We start from the raw sequence: 23946 nt of genomic DNA on the forward strand, positions 1-23946 counted from the left end.
ACTTCAGATTTTGGTTTTTCATTAGACATATGTAGTCCTGATCTTTCTTCAGTTCCATTTTGGAATGTATCTGATACCTATAAATGAAACAAGATATTTCCCACTTCGGACTACAGATTCCCTTGCCAGTTACTTTTTCAAGTCAAGTACTGAAACCCAGTGATCACCTCAGAATACAAACTCAGGTCTCTATTTTCAAATTCAAGTCTATTATTTTTATACAAGAATGTGGTTTCTATATTCTGAATAATATTTTTGGTAAGTCATCCTTTTTACTGCCTAGTGGAATGACTTTCAATTCTCTGAGAAATTTTGTTTTTCTTGGCTGCAAACTTTCAATAAGAAAATGAACTATTTATATCTCACTTTATTTTAGTTCTGAATAGGACAACTACAAGACCTACTAGGCCCAAACCCAGTGGGATGCCCAGTGGGAATGGAGTGGGAACAGGTAATAATCACAAATGTATTTCCTTTTTATCCTGTCAAAACTATAAGTGTTATTTAATTTTCATGATTTTGTTGAATTCACATTTTAATTTCCTTTTTACCAGTTTTTAAAGTTCTTAGTAACTCTGTAACTGAAAATTATAACTCATTCCAAAATCAAAACTTCAAATGTTTCTAAAAATAGTGAAGACTTTTTCACTTTTCTAAACCTAGTCTACTAGTTACTATATATAATCTTGCTTCTTAAAAAGATCCTGATTAAGTATAAATTGAGTGAAAACAGTAAAAACAGCTATTTCCCCTTATTTCAAAATACTTTTTATACACAGACTGGTCTTTGAACTGTAATTAGCTGGTTTTTAAGTTTATAATTTAACAAGTACCATTAAAAAGGTTTTGAATAACTGCATCTGTTAGCAATCTGGAATATGAAATTTAAACAAGAAATATTTAATCAGAGCAATTCGCATTTGGTTACCCTGGTTATAGTCATTAATGTTTTCAAATCATTCAGCTTAAATAACATAGCTCTAATCTAGTCAGATCTATGGGAGTAAGTATTATGCTAGAAAAACTAAGATACTGATCTGATAAATATTCAAACACCCAACTTCATGGATAAATGGTAGTTATTTAGATGCCTTAACATAGAATTGTATTATTCCCTTTAAATATTTTTAGTAGTATAACTCTTGTGTTTGCTTAGATAAAAAAAATTAGAATTTATTTAATGCATATATATCTGATTAACCCATGACAGTTCTCTAATGAAAAAGAGATGTGAATAATACCTAGAGATATTTAGTCTAAAAATTATTTAGCTTTGTTTAAGAATGCACTTTTGTACTTGATTATTACGGTCTCTGAATTTCTAGGAATTCACTTCTCTTCAAACCAAATGATGAGGCCAACACTATAAATTCGTGACTCGTGAAAAGCAAGAAAGCATCCCAGTATCTATTTGTGCTCATCTACTCTTTTAATTCTTCCCAACTGTGGGATTAGATCGTGCTCAAATTTTCAGATTGACATCAACAATCTGGCTGTAAACAGAGCCACCTTCTCTCAGATCCTTTTGGGAGGAAGGCGGGTACAAATTGTTTAATATTCAAATAATTCCTTGAAGTGGCATAAGTAAAAATAAAAGAAAGCACTTAGATGTCAACCAAGCAAATGAAAGAACAAGTAAAGTAGCTGTGATCACACTTGAAAGCAACTAACCTTTGCCGGGCGTGGTGGCTCACGCCTGTAATCCCAGCACTTTGGGAGGCCGAGACGGGCGGATCACAAGGTCAGGAGATCAAGACCATCCTGGCTAACACGGTGAAACCCCATCTCTACTAAAAATACAAAAAATTAGCCGGGCGTGTGGTGGGCACCTGTAATCTGCATAGTTTTGATCAGATTTCTTTATAGAAACGCAGCTGTACACAAAAGTTTATTTTCTTCTCTGACATAATTCTACTGTCACATCCACACTTACTTTCAGCCTCTGTTGACTCTTTTAATGCATCATTTTTGTGTTACCTGATTTCATGTTCAACTTTGACATCTTAGAATGTTTATCTTTATTATCCATCTCACATACATTTTCCTATAGTTTTTCTTGCTGAAGTTTTCAACTCAGATATTTCACATTTTAAAAAATTAGTTGATAAAGGAAGTGTTTGTGATCTATAGGACATACTCTTTTTAATTTTATTTTTAAAAATTTATTTCAATGGCTTTTGGGTTTTGTTGTTACATGGATATACATGGATGAATTATACAGCAGTGACTTTAAGATTTTAGTGCACTTATCACCTGAGTAGTGTACACTGTACCTAATATATTGCAGGTTTATATCCCTAGCCTCCTCTCACCCTCCCCCTTCTGAGTCTCTAATGTTCATTATATCACTCTGTATGCCTTTGTGTACTTACAGCTTACTTCCCACTTTTAAGTGAGAACATCCGGTTTTTGGTTTTCCACTCCCGAGTTACTTAACTTAGAATAATGGTCTCTAGATCCATCCAAATTGCTGCAAAAGACATTGTCGTGTTCCTTTTTTATCACTGAGTAGTATTCCATGGTGTATATATACCAAACATTTTCTTTATCCACTCATTAGTCAATGGGTACTTAAGTTGGTTCTGTATCTTTGCAATTGTGAATTGTGCTGCAATAAACATACATGTGCATGTGTCTTATTCATATAATGACTTATTTTCCTTTAAGTAGATACCCACTAGTAGGATTGCTGGGTCAAATGGTAGTTCTACTATTTGTTCTTTAAGGAATCTCCAAACTATTTTCCACAGAGGTTGTACTAATTTACATTCCCACCAGCAATGTATAAGTAGTCCTTTTCCCCGCATCCACGCCATCATCTGTTTTTTTTGACTTTTGATAGTGGCCATTCTTGTAGGAGTAAGGTGGTATCTCAATGTGGTTTTAATTTGTAGTTCCTATAGGACATGTTATTTATAGTTTTAGACCACCTAAAGTTGTGCCCTTAGAAGGCTTATAAAAAGAAAAACAGATTCTGAGGCCTAAAGACTACAGACCTTTGACTCTTGAGGTCTCTATAAAAATCTCGTGATTCCATAAGCCCCAGGAATATCTTGAGCCCAGTATATCTTATTTCACAACATCATTAGATTTTACCTGACGTATGTGTATTTTATACCTGTATGTGTAGATAGATATTTCTCTACTCCAAGGTTAGAAAGTAGCCTGCCAGAGGTTGAGATCTAAAGTGGGTCATTTTTATAGCATTCTGCTTTTCCATGGTTTCCAGAGACGTGTCTCAGCTTAGCTGATGTGTCCTACCTATTAAAATCTCCTTGAGACCTGCCTACAGAGATACAACAAGTCATGCACACACAAGCCATACAGCCCCACAGGCCAAATCTGGCTCACTGCCTGTTTCTGTAAATAAAGTTTTATTGAAACACAACTAGCTTTCACATTGTACTGTGTACAATGTGTATTGCGTACAAAGGTACTTCTACAGTACAATGGCAGAATTGAATAGTTGTGACAGAGACAGTATGGCCCACAAAGGTGAAAATATTTCTTGTCTAGCATGGGGTTGGCAGACTGTTTCTGTAAAGGATAAATGTTTTCAACTCTGTGGGCAAAACAGTCTCTTTCACAGATATTTAATTCTGCCATTGTGCTACGAAAGCAAGCACAGAAAAAGTTTGCCAATCCCAGTGCTAGACAATCTCTCTGACTTTCTCCCTGAGGGAAGTTGTGTAGCTATTTTTTTCATTCAGACAACATTTATTGAAAGCCCATCATATACCAGGCAAAGCATAATTCTGAAACCACCTTGGCACATGTGATTTGGCAGATATTGTTAAAAACCTGAACCCTAGACTCCTTTCTCTACACCCTAATGAGGGAACCACGATTTACTGCCCCCACATGAGTGTGCTGCATGAGAATCCAGTCCCCTCAGGCTGAGGAATGTGTTTTTCTGGGCTGTAACTAAATCTTCCAGCCTGCTGGCTCCCTGCCCCTGGCTTTTTAGCCAGGTGCTAAGATTTGGGACAGGAGCGCAGAAACCAATCATCCATAAATATCACCCCTTTTTGATCACAGGGAATGAAGTCACTGGTACATTTAAGAACTGATTTCCAGTTTACCCTGTTTATTTGCAAAGTTTTTGTTACTATGGTTAAAAGTACCCAAATTGTTGCTTCGTTTTGGATGATAAATTGCTGAGGGGTGAACTATGTAAATCCAGAGATTTTTGGAGGACTCCCATATGGCAGTTGGGGGCTCATTCTAAGGCTCAAGTCTTGGTGCTTACAGAGCTGACTCTGCCCTTTAGAAGATGTGTTGGTTAATCCTGCCTGAGGGAAAAAGAAGTCACAGCTTGGGCCAGACTGTCTAATTGGGTGCCAATTCCTGAGAATTCGTTCTCTTCAGTATCTCTTACTGATTTTCTCCTTTCTCTTCCCATTGCCTCTCTGCTACCTTTGGCCTTTCATTTGCTGTCCTCTGACTCAGGGCAAGAGCTGTTCTCTAGTCTCTCCGGTTCTGGCCCCGGTGAAATGCCTAAACCGCACCTCGGTGCAAGAGAGCAAGTCCAGAACAAGAGCTCAGTCTCTTGTCCCCAGATCTTTCCAGTGAGCCACACAGCTGCCTTTTGCATGGCCCTTCCCAATACTTTCAGGCACCACTGGCTTCTATCCATTTCTAAAGGCTGGAGAAAGTCCAGTTTTGCAGCTGATTCTCTATTTGATTTGGGAACTTATATCTAAGGATCATAAGAATATGATGCCTCTGTCTCCACCTACATAGAAAATGGCTCGTTTCTTCCAGTTCCTCCCTGGATTAAAAAAAGAGGGCTAGGGAATGTGTATCTTTGGTCTTATGTATAATGTAACTCTGCAAAATCTTAAAAGTGATAAGAATGAAAATGGGCGTTTTAAATGGAGCAACTAACATGTGCAAAAGCTTAGAGGTAGGAAATTACAAGCACGTGTGGGAACCTAGCTCTAGGTTAGAGCTCCTAGATTTCTAACCTACCAGCCCCTGTGACTTGGTGGATCTGGATATGCCTGGTCAGTGACGGCCGTCAGCCTTGGACTATTTTCTGAGTCCCAAACACCCGTGGCATGACTGGATAACACATGCTTGCCAGCTATGGCCATTTAGCCCTCACACAGTGGTAGTAGCTCAAGTCACCCAAGAGACAGAGTAGAGGGCTTTAGAAATATATTCACTCAGAGTTACTGTGATGAATAGCAGGGAGAAAATGATCAGAGGACAGTAAGTACTCTGTGCTTTGCCTCTTAGTGCTGAAGAGATAGGCTTTGGATCCTGGCATATGTAGGCCTGAATCCCACTGCTTCTTAGCTGTGAGACCTTGGGCACATTGCTTCATCTCCCCTTGCCTTGGGTTTTCTCATCTGTGGGATGTAGATTGTATTCCACACACACAGGGTTGCAAGGATTAAGTCAAATCACGAATATGTAAGGCCCTGGCACAGTATTGGATCAAAATACTTTGGTTTTCAAGAGCAGAAAGATTTGGAAAAGGGCTGTAAAGAAGGGTCTACTCAAGACAACAGCCTACTAGCCTTCTAGAGTATATAAAACTTTTTGTTACCCTGGAGAAATCGTGGTAAATCAAACCTTGGCAAGCCAAGTTACCCAGTGACCCACATGCAGGTATTCTTCAATTCCCTGTGCTGTTCACGGAGTAACCACTCAAATGAGCCATTTCCCTTCCCCACTACCCCTGACAGTGAGACACAGGAAGAAGGCTAATGAACCATTTGCTTGTGGCCTGCCTATGGGATTAGTCACAAAAGTCATTGCCCCCAGAAACATTTTTTTTTCCAACCACAAATAAGCTTTAATTCATGATTCCGTATGTAATTTCTCCATGATTTTATATATTTTCTCTCTTAAGCAGCAGAGGATGTGGGATTGCAATATTAGGTTCATCTCCTGAATGTCATAAATTAATGTGAAAATGTCATCTTATTTTGGGGAGGCAAAGCTTCTGTTGTATATTTAATATATCTGCCCACGCATTAAATGGAGTCGAGTATATAATGTCCCCAAACAGTTTCTGGAACACAGTGAGCCCTCAAAACAGGGTTGCTGTCATTGTTAATGTACTAACTAGTATATTAATGTAAACATTTCATTCCTATTTTTTAATATGTAAATTACAGTCAGGTCCTCAAAGTAGTATGAATTCTTTTTTAGGACAGGTCATTATTTCTGAAGTGATTTTTATTGTTGAACTTCTAAAAATATCTGTTTCTATTCTTTTATAATGAATACTGTCACCCAAACCAAGGAAGATTATTTTATAATATAAAAGAATAATTTTTAAAATATGACAAAACCTAATTAGTTCCCTTTGGAATTGCTACCCAAAGTCCAAGCCTGGGTATTTAGACAAATGGCTAGTAATAACCACGAGATTATTGAGGGGCTTAGGAGACAAAATAACACACAACGTGATTTTCAAATCAGTTTCTTTCAAACAGTAATTTAGAGTTATTGGCCTGCCCAGGGCTAATTTACAAATCCCAAAAGATCATTTGTGGCCTCAATAGTCTCATAGCTAATGCCACTCCAGGAATAATTTTAAAGTCAATTTATTAAGTATAAACCCAAACACACTGGAATTCTAAGGTGTGGGTTTTTTTAATGGGCATAGAGGGATTGGAAGAAAAAAAAAAGTTTTTGAATTACAACTGTACTGATGAATATTGGCAAAAGGTGGCCAGTTACCATAAATAAAATCCCACCTGGTGAGGCAATACCACCCAGTAAGGCAATGCAGGATGAGTTTCATGAAAGATTTGGACAAAACTGCAATTTACCATGAAATGCTAATTCTACAGAGAAAACATCACAGCTAGTGAATATAGGGTTTTTATTTTTTTCTATAGCCAGATAGTAAAAGCCTGTTAAAATGTCTTGGCATAAAAACACCAATGTGCCTGCTCTGCAAAGAATGTACGTTATTACTGACAACTCTACAAAGTTCCCATGGAACATGTTTTGTTTAAATATATGTTTATTCCCTTTCATTGTCTCTGCTCATAGGAGTCAAGCAAGCACCCAAGCCATCAGGTGCTGATAGAAATGTATCAGTGGACTCTCCCCACCCCACTAAGAAGCCAGGTAAGGAATGATATGCTGACTTTTATGACAACTCAGCTCTGAAACTTGGATGGTAACTGCAGTATCATTTATTGTGGCAAAAACAGCAACATCCACACAGCCCCCAAAGTATCAGAACCATGCATACAGTTCATGGGTATTGCTAGGAAAACATTTGGAATATTATCTTCGGAGGAATTAAAAGTGCTCCATGCACAAATTAAATATTAATAGGCACTTCCGATGTGATACTAACTTAATCATTACTTTCTATAATGTTCTGAGGGGCCATAATGGGCACATGCTGCAGAATCACTGTGGTTTCCAGTTTTGATGGTGTTTAAGTTTTGCTCTTGTGTAATTTATTACAATATTTTTTTGCCTGAGATTACTTATGTTCCTGATTTAAGAGTATGCTCTATGTAATAGGCCAAAAGTATGCATCTGGTGACTCAGAATGCCTTTGGATTGAATAAGGACTTTTATTAATGTCAACCACCAGTACACTCTTGAACACACACACACACACACACACACACACACACAGTCTTTCTCTTACTAGTATACCAGGCATTTTCCTGGATTGACAATTTTTCTTGGAGATTTTAAAACCAACATATATTATACCAAAAAAAGATATAAATTGTTTAACTATAGCACAAGACTTAAAACGTGGGTTAAAGTGGACTTCTCCAAGCACCTTTGACCTCGCCAACCTTTCTGCAAATTATGAAAAGGTGCCTGTTTACCCCACCCTTTAGGCAGACAATGAGAAAAGCAATGCCCTTCCTCTGGGCTGGCAGCCTTGCATGAGAGCTCATAAGTGGATGAGCAGAGCAGGTGCTAAGCTTTGTCCCCCACTTACACCTCCTGGGCCAGTGTCTTTGTGCGGTACACAACTACCACAACGGTTCACAGTGAGTCTGCTCCCCACAGATACAGACTTGTTCCAGCCATCAGGCTTACCTCAATGTAGTCTTTGAGAAGTTCTAAAGGGTTTTAATTACAGTTACATAATAGAGCTGAGAATGGAGTAAAACATCCACAAAAGGAGAAAATCTATGCTTTCACAATTTAAAACTAAAATGGCATAAGAAATTGTAGGTTCAAAATAAAAGGCAGCTGAGGATAATAAAGTTCAGAAGTGCTCCTATTGAGTCTACATGGAAAATGAAAGATGTTACATTCTATACGTGTATATAGCCTTTCCAAAAGTAGGTACACCTATGTACAGTCATCTCTTGGTATCTATGGGGGATTGGTCCCAGGATTTTCCTCAGATACTAAAATCTGAGGATGCTCGAATCCCTTGTATAAAATGATATAGTGTTTGCATATAACCCATGCACATCTTCCCATATACTTTAAACCATCCCTAGATTATTATAATACCTAATGCAATATAAATAGTTGTCATATTGTATTTTGTGTTTTGCTGCTGTTGTATTGTTATTTTTATTGTGGTTTTTAAAAAAGTTTTCCATCCACAGTTGTTTGAATTAACTGATGGGGAACCCACAGATATGAAGGGCTCAACTGTATATTCGTCTATAATGAAGACGTGTTTTCTATATACTAAAGTGCTTTGTTGTCCCTGGGTACATTACCAACATTAATTTATAGGAATATCAGAATATATTATTTGTGTGCACTTCTGTAGAATCCATTCTCTGTCATTTAACTACTGATTATCAAACATTATATTTTATTTTTAAAAACCCTGTGTTTTATTCAATAGTGAATCTTTATAATGACTTTATCTAAAATACAATCTCTTATCCACAATCCCAGGGACTCGCCGCCCACTCTTGCCACCCAGACCTACACCCCCACGAAGAAAACCTTTACCACCAAATAATGTTACTGGAAAGCCAGGAAGTGCAGGTACGTTAGTCATGTAACTTCCTTCTCCCGCCATGATTTCGGTTTTACTAGCCAATGTAAACTCTTCTTGGTGTGCTAGCAATAGGCACACTATTGATGTGTGTGACACGTTTGTGTTGGCCCTGAAGACTAGACACTGTAAATGATGGCTTTCAGGACTTATAACCTGACTCTTGGACTGAAAGAAGGAAACCATCCCTCTGCATATAGGCAAGTTTGCTTCCTAGATGTCTGAGTGCTTGGAGCCTAGATTGAAGCTGGCTCAGGCCCTTCAACAAATGGATTATTTTGGACAAGATGCTGTACATTGCCAAGGCCCCGGGAACAATACATGTGATGACTTGTCATTGACTTATTCTGTCTCCTGAAATAAAATCCTGTATGTCCCACTGAAAGCTCTCCTATCCAACAGCCTTCATGCCAGGCCTGGTATTGTGGTGCTCAGGGGAAGATTTGGGACTAAAATATTCAGGGTGGCTGAAAGGCCTCGCCTGTGCAACAAGACAGGAATATGTTTTGGAGGCAAGCTGCTTCTTACTCCATGCCTGGGCACACGCATTGCTCCTCCCTATAGAATGATCCTTTCCAGGCTGGGGATGCTCAGACTTCATCCTTGTCTTTAAAAACCTTCCCTAACTCCTCAACGTTGTCTTGGCACTGCTTCTCTGTTCTTGTCCTTGACACACACCTCTCTGTTAGAGCAAACAGAAAATTGTTTCAGACCCGTTTGTTTGCATACTTCTCTTCCCCTACTAGACTATAAGCTCTGTGATGACAAAGTCTTTGTTTTTTTTTTCTCTGAATTCCCAGAACCAAATCCCATGCTTAGCACATAGAGGATATTTGATAAGTAATAACGAAGTGAAAAAAGGAATGAAATTGAGTGAGTAAAATTGACCCAGTTCAGACGGAAGCTTTACCTCATACTCAGGGCTCTTCACCTAGAACCCGCCAGCAAACTGCAGCATGTTCCCCATCTTTCCTCCCTCTCTCCAGAACACTACTTCCTAAATATTGTGTAGGTGAAATCGGGATAAAAGTGTTAAAACAGCTGTGAAAGATGGAACTGATGTGCATCGCCGTGAAAGGGAGGGAGTGTCACTGTTTTCACAGGATGAAAGGAGGCTATTGTGTTGGAGATTGTAGGATGTCCCATGCGCACAGTGAACTCTAGGTCATTTTCCCATGGCTGAAGGAGGAAGCAGCCTCCCGTCCATGCCTATCTGAGTCAAGGCCCAGTGACATGGCCTTGCTAGGAGACTGGGCTTCACCATTTATTGTAACCTGGGGCAGCTGTGACTTGAGCTCCAGCGGCTTGCTGATCAGACTGGATGAGCCACAGGGTGATGCCTGAGTGTGCCACTTGGGGGCCCGCTCCAGAGCAATGCTGTGAGGCTGTGTGCCTTAAGGAGCAGTTTGATGGCCTTGGTGCCTGCCATATAAACCCTGGTTCTCTCCTGTCAGTAAATGTAGCTTTGGTACAGCCCACCCAGCCTGAAGAAGAACTGTAAGCACACTCCACTTCTGAGATGAACCCTAGTCCCTGCTCTCCACCCTCACCCTCCGCCATTCACCTCTCACTCCAGGGAAACAGCCGCACTGAGGAGCCAAGCAATAATTGAGGGCACTGGGACAGATGTGGCCTGATTAGCATCACAGAAAGTGTATCTTGAATTCCAGCACCATTTCCTGGAGTCCTCTGAGGCTCTCACATGTGTCTGTGGGCACAGTCTGGGGCTGCCATGTGACATGTGCCACTTGCCCTCAATCTCCAGATCTACCCAGGCTTCTGAGTCCCACTCTCCTCACCAGGATGAAAATGCTATGCTATGCCAGCATTTCCGGTTGACTCTGCCAACTCTGAAAAGCCCTGTGGACTGCAGTGCAACTTCTCTTGGGTTTTGCTTGACCTCTTATTGTGGCTCATACCCACTAGGGTCAGGAACATGCATCCCAGGAGGCCAGGCCAGAGGCCCATCTGACTACTCAGCCCTGATTCCGTGCCAGGCCATAGTCCTTGGGACAGGCTCGTATCCTTTGACTCTCTATTGCCCAAGAGTGACTCCTTCTTCCAGGTGGAACATAAAATTCAATCTAGTCTCCTTTCGACTCTAAACACCCAGACTTGCCTGAACCTTGGGATGGATCCAGTTTTAGGGATCACTTATAAGTGTTTTAAGAGTGGAGGAGTCAGGCCGGGTGCGGTGGCTCAAGCCTGTAATCCCAGCACTTTGGGAGGCCGAGACGGGCAGATCACGAGGTCAGGAGAACGAGACCATCCTGGCTAACACAGTGAAACCCCGTCTCTACTAAAAAAAAAATACAAAAAACTAGCCAGGCGAGGTGGCGGGCGCCTGTAGTCCCAGCTACTCGGGAGGCTGAGGCAGGAGAATGGCGTGAACCCGGGAGGCGGAGCTTGCAGTGAGCTGAGATCTGGCCACTGCACTCCAGCCTGGGCGACAGAGCCAGACTCCGTCTCAAAAAAAAGAAAAGAGTGGAGGAGTCACTGTTGAATATAGCAATCAGGATAGCACTACACTGGCCACCAGGCCAGAATCATGGACATTAACTCTAGGAATCTTTTTCCTTCTTTAGCCATCTTCCAGGCCTGCCACTGAGTCTCCCTGACTGCTCTCATGTCCACCCCTTCCATCCAGTTCCACTGCCTTTGCTGTAGTTCACTTTCCTTTCTCTTGCCTACACAACTGACTCAGTCCCTAAAAGTAACATCCAAATCCATGGTATTCAACTTCTTTCATGATCTGCCCTTTCTTGCCCCTCCACTCTCAGCTCTTATTGTACCCCTTCAAGTTAAACACACCAGGCTATTGCATGCTTCCCTGACATGGTTCTTGTTATAATCTCTGTCTATAATACAGCTCTTGTCTCTACCTACTAATTAGTTCTCCTCTATTGGCACATCCTCTGTGAAGGCATTTCTCTGCCTGATGCAACCCGACAACCCTCCATCTTTCCTCACAGACATAACCACTCCCTCTTCTTACGTGCCCCTCTGTGATGTTATCTAGTACTTTTTCATAACGTCTATAATTATGCTTTGATATACTTGGCTCACACATCTATCTCCACTAAGAATCAGGTCTTGTTTTCTCTCCAAGGCTGGTCTATAGTGCCAAGCCACATGATAAGTGCTTAAAAACATTTACTGAATAAATGTTTATAGAAACTTGGCAGTGTTCCTGTAAAGCCTGACTACTTTGGCTCTACATGACAGGAATCATTTCATCAGGCCCAATAACCGTACCACCCCTGAGGTCAACACTCAGACCTACTGGAACTCCCTTGGAGAGAATAGCGACAGATATAAAGCAACCAACAGTTCCTGCCTCTGGAGAAGAACTGGGTTCGTATGGCAATCCATTCTCACTGGATACTTAGCTGTGAGGTGCAAAAGATTTTAAATGGTGGTGGGGATGGGGGAGTCTCAGTTTGAGGTCTTCTATTTGACTCCATTTTATTAATATGGTTGTTTTTAATTTTAAAATTATACTTATTTTCAACACTTCCTTATAGAGTATTGTCCTTCCCTTAGCAGACCTAGAAGAAACTGCCTAACTTTGGTTCATAAAAAGATCTAGACTACCTAATGCTACCACTAAATCACATTATTACTAACTACACATACCTTAAGTTATTAGTGCATGTTAACCACTTGGTTATAATTTGTAATTCATTACTCACACTATAGAACACCTTGCAGCAGGACACAACTAAAGGCCTTATATTGTAGATGAATATGTGTAATTTTAAAAAATCAAAATTGCAAGCAGTTTACAAGGAGAAATATTGAGTATCTTTAGTCTGCAACGTTTTCATTGTATTGTGAAGCTTTTTTATCTTTTGCCAAAATTGTTCATTATTTTCCATTCTCAGAAAATATAACTGACTTTAGCTCAAGCCCAACAAGAGAAACTGATCCTCTTGGGAAGCCAAGATTCAAAGGTATGTATGATTGGCTGTGAATCTCACATTTGAAAAGGCTATTTTTGGTAGGTGTATCAGCCAGTTATTGCTGTGTAACAAACCCCAAATCTTAGTAGCTTACTATAATAATAAGGATTTATTTTTCATGTGTCTGCAAGTCAACTGGTGTCAGTTGATCTAGGATGTGTTTAGCTTAGTGGTTCTGCTTCTAGCAGCAGGTACAACTGGGCCTCTTGTGGGTTGGACTCAGGTTCACCCCACATGTGTTTACTCTGATTCCCAGGATGAACAACCAACAATGACCCAGGGAAAGCCGCTTTCATAACAAGGCAAAATCAAGACAGGGAGTGTCCAAATGCAAAACCACATTTAAAGCTCCTTTTTGTGTCATATCTACCAATATCCATTGGCCAAAAAATGTCACACAGCCAAGTTCAAATCAAGGATTGGGAAGAATACTTCTCCTATGGACATAAAGAATAGTTTTGAACAACAGTCTACCACAGTAGGAGAGATATGATATAAAGCCCAGTATTTGCATTTATAATTTTTTTTCTGAAATGTAACATTTGATGAATTTTAACATATGCATATACCCATGAGACCATCATCACAATCAAGATAATAACACATATATGACGTCCAAAAGTTTCATCATGTATCTTTGCAATCCCTTTCTCTTCATTCTCCCACTCAACCCCCCAGTGCCTACGTGACAACAGGCCTGCCATACTGTAGTATGTACTTTATGAAATTTTATATAAATGAAAACATACAGTATGAACTCTCTTTATTGTCAAGTTTCTTTTATCAGCATAAATATTTGGAGAGTCATCTATGTTGCTGCATGTATATCAGTAGTCCATTCCTTTTTATTGCTGACTAGCATTCTATTATTTGGATATTCAGTAATTTGTTTCTTTAGTAAATGTGTTTGTGGCATTGCAATTTTTTTTACTGATAAAGCTATTATGTCCATTCATGTACATGTCTTTGTATAGACGTATGCTTTCATTCCTTTGGACAAATACCTAGGAGGGGGTGGCTACATGGCATATAAGTGTGTGTATAACATTTTAAGAGACTGTTTTCCAAAGTAGTTGTACTGTTTTACCTTTCTGTCAGCAGAGATGAGAGTTCTAGTTCCTCCAAATCCTCACCAACATTTGGTATGGTCAGTCTTTTATTATTTTAGCCATTTTAGTAGGTGTGTAATGGTATCTGATTATGGTTTTAATTTGCAACCACCTAATAATTAATAACACTGAATATCTTATGTGCTTATTTGCCATCTATATATCTTTTTCGCTATTTCCAATTTTTTTGCCGAATTTAAAAAATGGAGTTGCTTGTTTAATGTAGAATTTTGAGAATCTATATTTTCTGGATACAAGAACTTTTTTTAGATACATTCTTTGAAAATATTTTTTCCCATTGTATGTCTTCTAATTTTAATGAAACTCAGTGTATCAATTTTTAATAGAATTCACTTTCTTTAATAGGTATAGAGCTATTCAGAATAGTTTTGGTTTTTTTGTTTGTTTGTTTTTTGAGATGGAATCTCACTGTGTCGCCCAGGCTGAAGTGCAGTGGTGTGATCTTGACTCACTGCAACCTCCACTTCCTGGTTCCTGCCTCAGCCTCCCCTAGCAGCTGAGACTACAGGTGCCCACCACCATGCCCATAATTTTTGTATTTGTAGTAGAGACGGGGTTTCACCATGTTTCCAGGCTGATCTCAAACTCCTGACTGCCAGTGATCCACCCGCCTCGGCCTCCCAAAGTGCTGGGATTATAGGCATGAGCCACCATGCCCAGCCTGCATTTTATTTTGGATGTGTGTAGCCTTACATTTAATATGGCTATTGATATTGGTACATTTAAATCTTCATCTTGGTATTTGCTTTCTATTTTTCCCATCTATTCTTTGTTCCCTTTTTTCCTCTTTGTCAGTCTTCTTTTACGTTGAGTATGTTACAATTTCATTTAATCTTTTTTGTTATCTTATTAGCTGTAACTTTGTTTTATTATTTTAATGGTTGCTTTGGGGTTTATAGCATGTATCTTTAACTTATCACAATCTGCCATCCAGTGATAATGTACAATCTCACATATAAGAACCTCACACTAGCATAGCTTTGCTCCCCTCTCGGCCTTTGGACTATTATTGTCATACCTTTTACTTTTACATGTTATATACATTACAGTAAGGAGTTTTTATTTGTGTTTAAACGGTAAACTTTTTTAGAAAGAATAATAAGAAAAACATTGTGTATGTTATCTGTGTGTTTACTGTCACTGCACTTTTCATCCCTTTGTGTGGCTCCACGTTTCTGTCGGCATTGTTTCCTTCCTACCTGAAAGACTTCCTTTAATATTTCTCTTACTGTGGGTCTTCTGGTAAATAAATCCTTACAGATTTTGTATATCTAGAAACAGTGTTTTGCTTTTAAGGTATTTTCACTACTTATTAGATTCTAAATGATGTCTTTTATTTCAATAATTGAAGATGCTGCTCCAATGCCTCTCACTTGCACTCTTCCTAGTAGGAAATCTGCCAAAACCCTTATCTTTGTTGTTCTGTATATAACGTGTCTTTTTTTGTCTGCCTCCTTTAAGGATTTTCTCTTTATCACTTGTTTTGAGAAACTTGATGATGACCAGCATAGAGTTTTCTGCATTTTTGTTGTTCCTAGGTATCTTTGAGCCTTTTGGCTCTATGGATTTAGAAGTTTTATCACATTTGGAAGATTTGGGACCATTATTTCTTAAAATATTTTTTTCTGCCCACCCACTTCTTTACTACTCCAATTACATGTATATGAGACCACCAGAAATGGTCCTCACAGCTCAGTGATGTTCGTTGTTTTTAATTTTTATCTTCTCTCCCTCTTTTTGGATAGTTTTTATTGCTATGTCTTTGAGTTCACTAATCATTTATTCTGCATTATCTTATAGGTATTAATTCTATCCAATGCATCTTTTATCTTGTAGCTTTCATCTCTAGAAATTTGATTTGGGTCCTTTTTAATATCATACATGTCTTTACTAACTTTTTGAACATGTGGATTATAGTAATAATTCTTATCTGATTATTCTAACATCTATGTGAGATCTGCATTGGTTTCAATTGATTGATTTTTCTCTCCTTATTATAAGTACTATTTCCCTATGAATTTTATCTGTTAGGTGCTGGATTTTTTTTTTTTATTATTCCTAGAATATTCTTGAGTTTTGTTCTGGGATACAGTAAAATACTTGAAGCTACTTGATTCTTTTGAGTCTGGTTTTTAAAATTTATTGGGTGGGACCAGAACTGTGTTTAGTATGGAGCTAATTATTTCCCACTACTGAGGTAAGACCCAGTGCCTCATAAATTATGAACTCTAAACTATGCTTAGGGGATCAAATTACTTACTTTTGGATATTAGCATAAGCTAAACCTATTCAGTAAGTAGATCAACCCCCACCCTATATCATGTGTCTCAGAGGCAAGATTTTGAATTTTCCTAGTTTGAACCATCCACATCATGGCTTTCAACCATCTGCTTATAATATGAGACCAAATGTCCTCAAATTGTATTTATGAGCTCACTTCCATCTTCTTCATGAGTTACAAAAATGTTAAATGTCAAGGGTCCTCTCTCTCACAGGTCCTCATGTGCGATACCTCCAAAAGCCTGACAACAGTCCCTGCTCCATTACTGACTCCGTCAAACGGTTCCCCAAAGAGGATGCCACAGAGGGGAATGCCACCAGCCCACCACAGAACCCACCCACCAACCTCACTGTGGTCACCGTGGAAGGGTGCCCCTCATTTGTCATCTTGGACTGGGAAAAGCCACTAAATGACACTGTCACTGGTAAGATCATGGCATGAGGACTGTTATGGTGGGAATCTTTGGTAATAAGATACCCTGGGAGTGGGGTACCCTGGGTCAACGTTGGCATGTGAAGCGTATCTGGGGAGGAGCCAAAGCTAGCAGTTTTGCTGCCTTTAAGGCACATTATTGTCAAAAGTACCATAGGATGAGAAAAGATCATCTTTGTCCTTGTTATGGGCTCCCTGTTAATTTAGATCTCTTCAGGCTGCATTCTTTCCATCTCCTCTCAGAACTCTTTTTCACACCAGGATGAAGCAGCTAGTCTTTCATTACCAAGAAAATTATATTGCTGATTAATTTAAAACTGATTTTCCTTTCACCAACCCAATTTCTAATTGACCTAGAACTTTCTAGCAGACTAAAGGTTACTTCAACTCTCTTAGCATAAATAAAAACAAAAACTCTATTCCTGATCAATTTTCTGCTCATCTTAAGAAATTTTGATTCTGTTACCACCCACCAATTCCTCTAAAAATGATTATGAAAACTAAGAAACCCCGAGACACTCTTTGAATTTGTTATACAGCAATTTGATTCACCATAATGAAGAGGATAGTCAAACGAGGAGGAGGAAAAAAGACTAGCAAGCTAAATCAGCTAGAGGATATAGCAAATAGCATAGTAGGTGAATTCCTGCCACCCAAGTTCCTGCCATGTACCTGGTTCAGGCAGGCAGGGAATGGGGGGTCAACTAAGAGGCCATCAGGAAGAGAGAGGAGCAGTGCACAGGACCAGGTAGAGCATGCAGGGACTCAGGATCTGCCAAAAACACTTCCTACTGTACATGGAAAACAGCAGCTATGTCTCCTCAGACGGAACAATTGGATCTGGGCAACTTCCAGTGTAAGCAGCTTATCTTTGCTTTAACTAGCTTTCTTTACCATATTTTGTGAGTTTCCCTTTCTCATGCAAAGCTACCCTTTGTTTTGAGAAAGAACCCACTACTACCCATGGTTCCTAGAGATTTGCCTAGTCCTGCTTCTTTCCTTGGGACTGCGCTAATAGATACTACGATATCTAAAAATCAATTAATCTGTCAGTATTATCTACATCCATTAAAATGTCTAAAACTCTTCATATACTGTGCTAGTAAGGAGTTCCTGTGATCATCTGAGGCTTAGTTCTCATGAAACTAAATGATCTATAAAATTTCATTTGCCTTAAAGATACGGAACATTGAGGTGGAACCGGTTAATCTAATGCATTTAATTATCGAATACACATCAACTTGGATATATTCATAATATACGGTTTAACTTTTGAAAGCTGAAGAATTGTCCTTTTTTATTGTGTAAATGTTTAATCTCAAAAATCATGGATACAGTATACTTTATCCATCCAACCAAACTGCTTTTGTAATGCTGTTACTAAATGTTAATGAGTAGCTTGAGATCTGTCACATGATACAGAGGATTTATAACAATTTTCGTGGACAGGGACCACATCTCTTTAGCTGCAGAATTTCCTCAATAGAATTAAGTTCGTATTTAACCATAGTTCACCTAGTCCATATTTAAACATTAGAGCATTTGCCCTAAAATCCTGTTGGTTTTTCATTCCATTTTGTTTTAGTGTTCCCTTAAATACCACTTGATTTCAAACGCGATTGTTTACAAACCAGCAGCTCAGATAATATAGAGATTAATCATTATATCACTTGAATTGACTTTACAAAAAGGTACTGAGATATAATAGAGTGAACTATATTCTTCTGCCTGAGTTGGCTTCTTTCTTTGAGTTGATGGGGACACATATTCACCTCCAGTGAAGACATCCAGGTTCAGTTGCTTCTACATGCCCCTTCTATACCGAAGTAGAAAAAGGTACACCCCAAAAAATTGGCCATAGTCTGGATCCTCAGGCAACTTTAAGTTGTTAGTTATAAGCCTCATAATCTGATAGTCCAAGAGCATACTGACATAGATTTAAATACCAGACCAGCTTTATTTTAGATATGCAACTTGTGTATAAAATTAGACTGTTTGAGCCTTAGTTTCCTTAGGTGTAATAAAAATAATCCTCATTTTTATCAATTTATCCTGAGGAGAAAATTAAATAAGATATTTGAATATGCAGCATAAACTAGAAATTGTTAATGGTTATCGGTAGGAGCAATGTTTGTAACATTGGTGGATTTATGAAAAGGCATTAGCACTTGAAAGGATTAAAAATGGGAAATATATATTTACAAAGCGCAAGACAAATGTATATTCAAAAGCTAGAATTGTGAAATTCTAAATTTCTTTTTAATTAGGAAGGAGGCTTCTAGATCCATTTTGAGAATTCTGATCTTCCATTAAAAAAAAAATTAGCTGTTAAAACTTGAGCCAAATAGAAATCAGAGAAGACATGCAATAGATGTTTCAACTACTAAAAGGCAGGGTTAATATTAAGAAGAATGTCATACAGTTGATGAGAAATGTCCCAAGCCAACGATGCTTTTTGAAGGTGGTTGCTTTGGTGCATAAGCAACTGGAGTGTCATATAAATTGTTCTTTTGGTGATTTAGCAGCACGTGAACCTTTCCTATTGGAATCTTAATCCCTTTCTAGTCATTTTCAAACCACAACTCAAGGATGATAAATAATAATAAAAGCAGCATAATAATAGGTGCCACCTGTTGAACAAAATCCATGCCAATACTATCAGGCACTTTCCACCTGTACCTAATTTAATCCCCACAAGCAGTGTTATGAAGAGATATTAACATTGTATGGATGGGAAGACTGAGATCAAGTTCAAGACAAGTGGCTTAATTTGTCTCTTTCCATTAAGCTGTTTGGTTTCTTTTCTTTTCTTTCTTTTTTTTTTTTTTTTATTAATTTTACTTGCATTTTAAGTCCTTCCATCTTTTTCTAACAAATATCCCTTCACAGCTGAGGAAAAAATATAAAATGGACAGATTTTAATTCAGAATTCTCTCCCTTCCCCTCTCCCTTTCCAGTCTGTTAGGAGAGCCAGCTGAGAGATAGTTTTGGATCAAAAAGAAGTCTCAGTGACAGTACTAGATAACAGTCATCAGCACTTTAATAGCTGCACTGATACTATCCAGAAACCATGGCCACTGTCTTCCAGTTTCATTTTTAATTTTTGGAAGAACAGTCATACAAAATTGTTCAGAAAAAATCCTCCTCCTCTTGGGGTTTTTTAAATATACGATTAAAAATCTTCCTGAGGCTGGGCGTGGTGGTTCACGCTTGTAATCCCAACAGTTTGCGAAGCTGAGGTGGGTGGATCGCTTGAGCTCAGGAGTTCAAGACCAGCCTGGGCAACACGGCAAAATCCTGTCTCTACAAAAAATTAGCTGGGTGTGGTGGTGCGCTACTCAGGAGGCTGAGGTGGGAGGATAGCATGACCCCAGGAGGTGGAGGTTGCAGTGAGCAAAGACCCTGTCTCAAAAGAAGAAAGAAAAAAAAAAAGAAATCCTCCCCAAATATGAATTGGTGATTTGGGGTCTATCTGGGTTATTCTAGTTTTTTATTTTATTTCCAATATTCATCTCACACCATTGAACTCAGTGCTAATAGCAGAAATCCCTAATATAACTTGCCAGACTTTGGCAGCCTTTTCACCTTATCTGATGCCCGGTACTTGTTTATTTCTTCATATTAATGGAGCTGATTTTGAGTGGGGTTTATTGTTTGGGTTTTTGGATCTTTTTTTAGTTCTCTGTATCATCTCATCACATGCATTAAGCTAAGTCCCAAATGAGAGCAGGAAAGTCCAATGAACAAATGTGTAAATGGCATTCTCTTATTCTATATTTCTTTCCCTTTTGATGAGCCCTGCAAGTTCATAGAAATGTGCCTTTAAGTGAAATTTAGGCAGACCTCTATGCAGACTTTAAGGACAGTATTTTGTTTTTCAATGCAAGGAAAATAATCAAGGAAGCATAACTTATGTAGGCATTGGGTACAGAACCCCACTACTCCTATAGTTCAAAATAATGAACTGTAGTTCAAAATACTCCTATAGTTCAAAATAATGAAAAGTAGAGTTTATTATTTGATTTGCTATTTGCTGCTGTGATGCTCAACTCAAAGAAGTTTTCTGCAGCAGTACCATGTAGCCAGTAGCCTTTCCCCCAACTATATTCTAAAGCCTGTAGAGCAGAGAACATGTCTACTCAGCTACCACTCTTTATACAGTGCTTTCCCCAAATGGGGCTTTGCAGCAGCGGCAGACTATCTGACTCACCTAACAAAATCAAAGGCTATGTATCCAAAGCAACCACAGGCATGGCATGGGTCTTCACGAGTTACCAGGCCTTCCTTTGCCTCTGGTAAAGGAAATGCAGAAATGGTCAATGAGCAAATCCTAAAATGCTTCTGGAACCTTCGTCTGCTGACCATCCCCATATGAAAATTGCCAATGTGTAAGATCAGTATGTCTCTAGAACTTCAATCTCAATTGCTCGCTTTATGTGAGTGCCTTTTTTATGCTATTAGCTTCAGCATAAAATAAATCAATAAATCAACCAAGAAATAAAGACAAGTATCTGTTGGCTTCTTCGCTTTACAGAATATGAAGTTATATCCAGAGAAAATGGGTCATTCAGTGGGAAGAACAAGTCCATTCAAATTACAAATCAGACCTTTTCCACAGTAGAAAATCTGAAACCAAACACAAGGTAAGCCACCAGTGCCATTCCAGGTAAATTCTGAGAGTGCAAAAGTTATAACCACGACAAAGGAAAGAAATTATATCATCTTCTCTGTCTTGAGGGTGGCTCCAGCTTCCATTTCACTCTTGGGTTTTCTATATATAGCACTAGATACCTCCAAAGTCATGTTTTGCAAACATTTGAATTACTGGTGGGTTTAAAATTGCTGGCAAGATGGTTTTGTTAATAATAGTATGACATCTTTAAAAGAAATTCGATACCAAATATTGATATGAAATACTAAGTCTGTGGATCAGTAATAACTGAACTGTGCATGATGTAAACTAGATTGGAAGCACCAAAAAAAAAAAAAAAAAAAAAAATGCTGGAAAGGAGAGGGCAATGAAAGGGAAGTCTTGTGACACAATGTAGGTGAAAGTTTTTAAGAGTTAATACTTAAAATAACTACAGACTAGTCTCAGGCACAGCAATTCTTTGCTTTGGGACCTTTTGTCATGGATAAAATGAAATCGAGTTTTACAAGAGTTACATATCTTTAACAGTGTTATCTGATAACTTTTCTAAGTATCCCTGCTTATTACACATTGATACCAGGTTGTTCGTATTGCTGTACAGTTTTGTGATTCTTTTTTCAATCTAAAATATCCAACATTTTATTAGTTCATTTTATTATTGAAAGAAAAATAAGGGTCTTAGACATTTCTAGAAATGTAGTAAGGAAGTTCCAAGTTTTCTTTTTTTCATAATGTTCACATTGTCATCAATCGATTGAATTGAATTGGTTATTGATAGTGACACTCAAAAGAGCCTATTTTGGCTCTGACAGTAGGGAGACTCTTCTCATCTTTTTTGTAGAAAAGGAGGCACCATCTAATTCACTACAGGCAGTCCACTGTGTATAAACTAGTCCAATACTGCAAAAAGGATACTTCTTTCACAAGCATGGGGTTTTTCTTTAAAGTTCTCTATTTTAAGATATATTTTACAACTGCCGATTTTCTTAAAAGATTTTTAGCCAAAATAAGCATATGTCAGTAAAAGCCCATTTGATTTTGGTTCTGTTTCCTTAGCATTTCCTTAGATTGAGAGGAGGAGGAAGCCTGTTTTTACAGGCTTAATATATTTGAAGAAATGAGTGAAAGAAAAGGTCACTTAATTTGAACTTTTTAATAGGTGAATTTGTGCTAATGAAACTTGGCTTTTACGTTTTCTGCTCTTTATTCCACATAATAAAAAGTGACTTGTAAAGTACAGTACAGTCGTTGAAAGGCATCCAGTTTCTCAGTGCTCATTGTGGTTTTTTTCTGAATTGGACTGTCCTCAGATCTTCTCACAGTGCACCTATTAGCTCATGACCTGAATGTTGAATACAGTTATTCCAGTATGATTTTAAACCCAATTTGTTTGTAAAAGGTTTGCATTTGCATTTCCATTCAGCAAACATTTCTTAAGGATGGCTACACACACGAATAAACATGGTGGCTGCTCTTGAACTCAAGGCTAGAGGGGAGGCAGTTAATGACCAAGTATTCTATACAAAGTAGCGAGAGCTCTGAATGAAGCATGCCCAAGGTGCCAGGGGATCCCAGGGTGGGAGGTGCTGCACAACATCGTGGAAATTAGGAAAATCTTCCTGAAGAAAGTGACACCTGGTCTGAGGCTTGAAGGATGAGTGGGAAGGAGCTAGCCAGGTAATTATAGGGAACGAGAGTATTAGAATAGTATATGTCAGTACACAGAAGGCCAAAATGGCATGGTTGTGTACAGTGAAAAATAGGCTATTTTTACCTCCGTCCACTTGAGTAGTGATAAGTAGATGGAGGCAGAGGAAACAGAATGGGAAGGCAGGGTGGGAGAGGATCTCATAAGCCAGATCAGGAGATGGGGAGACCCTGAGGGTTGGTGATTGGGAGGATGACTTGTTCCCACTTTTCATTTGTGTTTTCATTCTGGCTTTTAGTTGGAATAATCACTTTTAATATTTGAGCCTGTTTATATTGAGTAACAATTGCTGGAATAAATCTAACAAAAAATAAGTTTTTGTTAATGTCTTGGCAAGAGTGCCATTTGGGCATCTGACCTGCCTGGTGAAGTAGGTAAAGTGCCCCAGGGCTAACATGCATTTTATTCTGTAATCACAGGTCATGGGGTTCACATGTAGCTTCTGGTTGTAATTGTTTTAGGACTCATTCTAGGTGTTTCTGGAAATTGCTTCACACTGAAAGAGAGCATGGCCCTCTTTATCCTACCCTCATCATATGTCCTGTGTATTACTCCTGTCTTTCATCAGTGGGCCTTCTGAGGAGGACCCCGAAAACCTATCCTTATCTCAAGACTAGCAAAACCCAGAGGAGTGCCTGTCCAGATTTCTTTTTTTTTTTTTTTTTTTTTTTTTTTTTGAGACAGTCTTGCTCTTGGTGCCCAGGCTGGAGTGCAATGGTGCAATCTCAGCTCACTACAACCTCTACCTCCCAGGTTCAAGTGATTCTCCTGCCTGAGCCTCCCAAGTAGCTGGGATTATGGGCACCTGCCACCAGCT

At 38.7% G+C, this 23946-nt stretch overlaps 1 protein-coding gene across 9 annotated transcripts in view; it reads left to right on the forward strand.

Moving 5' to 3' along the window:
- The window catches only part of ABI3BP (ABI family member 3 binding protein), a 251566-nt gene that overhangs the window by 213186 nt on the left and 14434 nt on the right, over positions 1-23946 (forward strand). For 7 of the 9 annotated variants that reach the window (XM_031935108.1, XM_031935102.1, XM_031935104.1 and 4 more), the window contains 7 exons: positions 377-451; positions 7015-7092; positions 8863-8955; positions 12191-12319; positions 12850-12918; positions 16553-16762; positions 21305-21413. In XM_031935108.1, coding sequence (XP_031790968.1) covers positions 377-451; positions 7015-7092; positions 8863-8955; positions 12191-12319; positions 12850-12918; positions 16553-16762; positions 21305-21413 — 763 coding nt within the window. The remainder of the gene's footprint in view (positions 1-376; positions 452-7014; positions 7093-8862; positions 8956-12190; positions 12320-12849; positions 12919-16552; positions 16763-21304; positions 21414-23946) is intronic. The other 2 variants (XM_031935109.1, XM_031935107.1) reach the window with 1 other exon arrangement.

The sequence above is a fragment of the Piliocolobus tephrosceles genome, chromosome 2 (genome assembly GCF_002776525.5).
Source record: "Piliocolobus tephrosceles isolate RC106 chromosome 2, ASM277652v3, whole genome shotgun sequence".
NCBI classification, from domain to species: Eukaryota; Metazoa; Chordata; class Mammalia; order Primates; family Cercopithecidae; genus Piliocolobus; species Piliocolobus tephrosceles.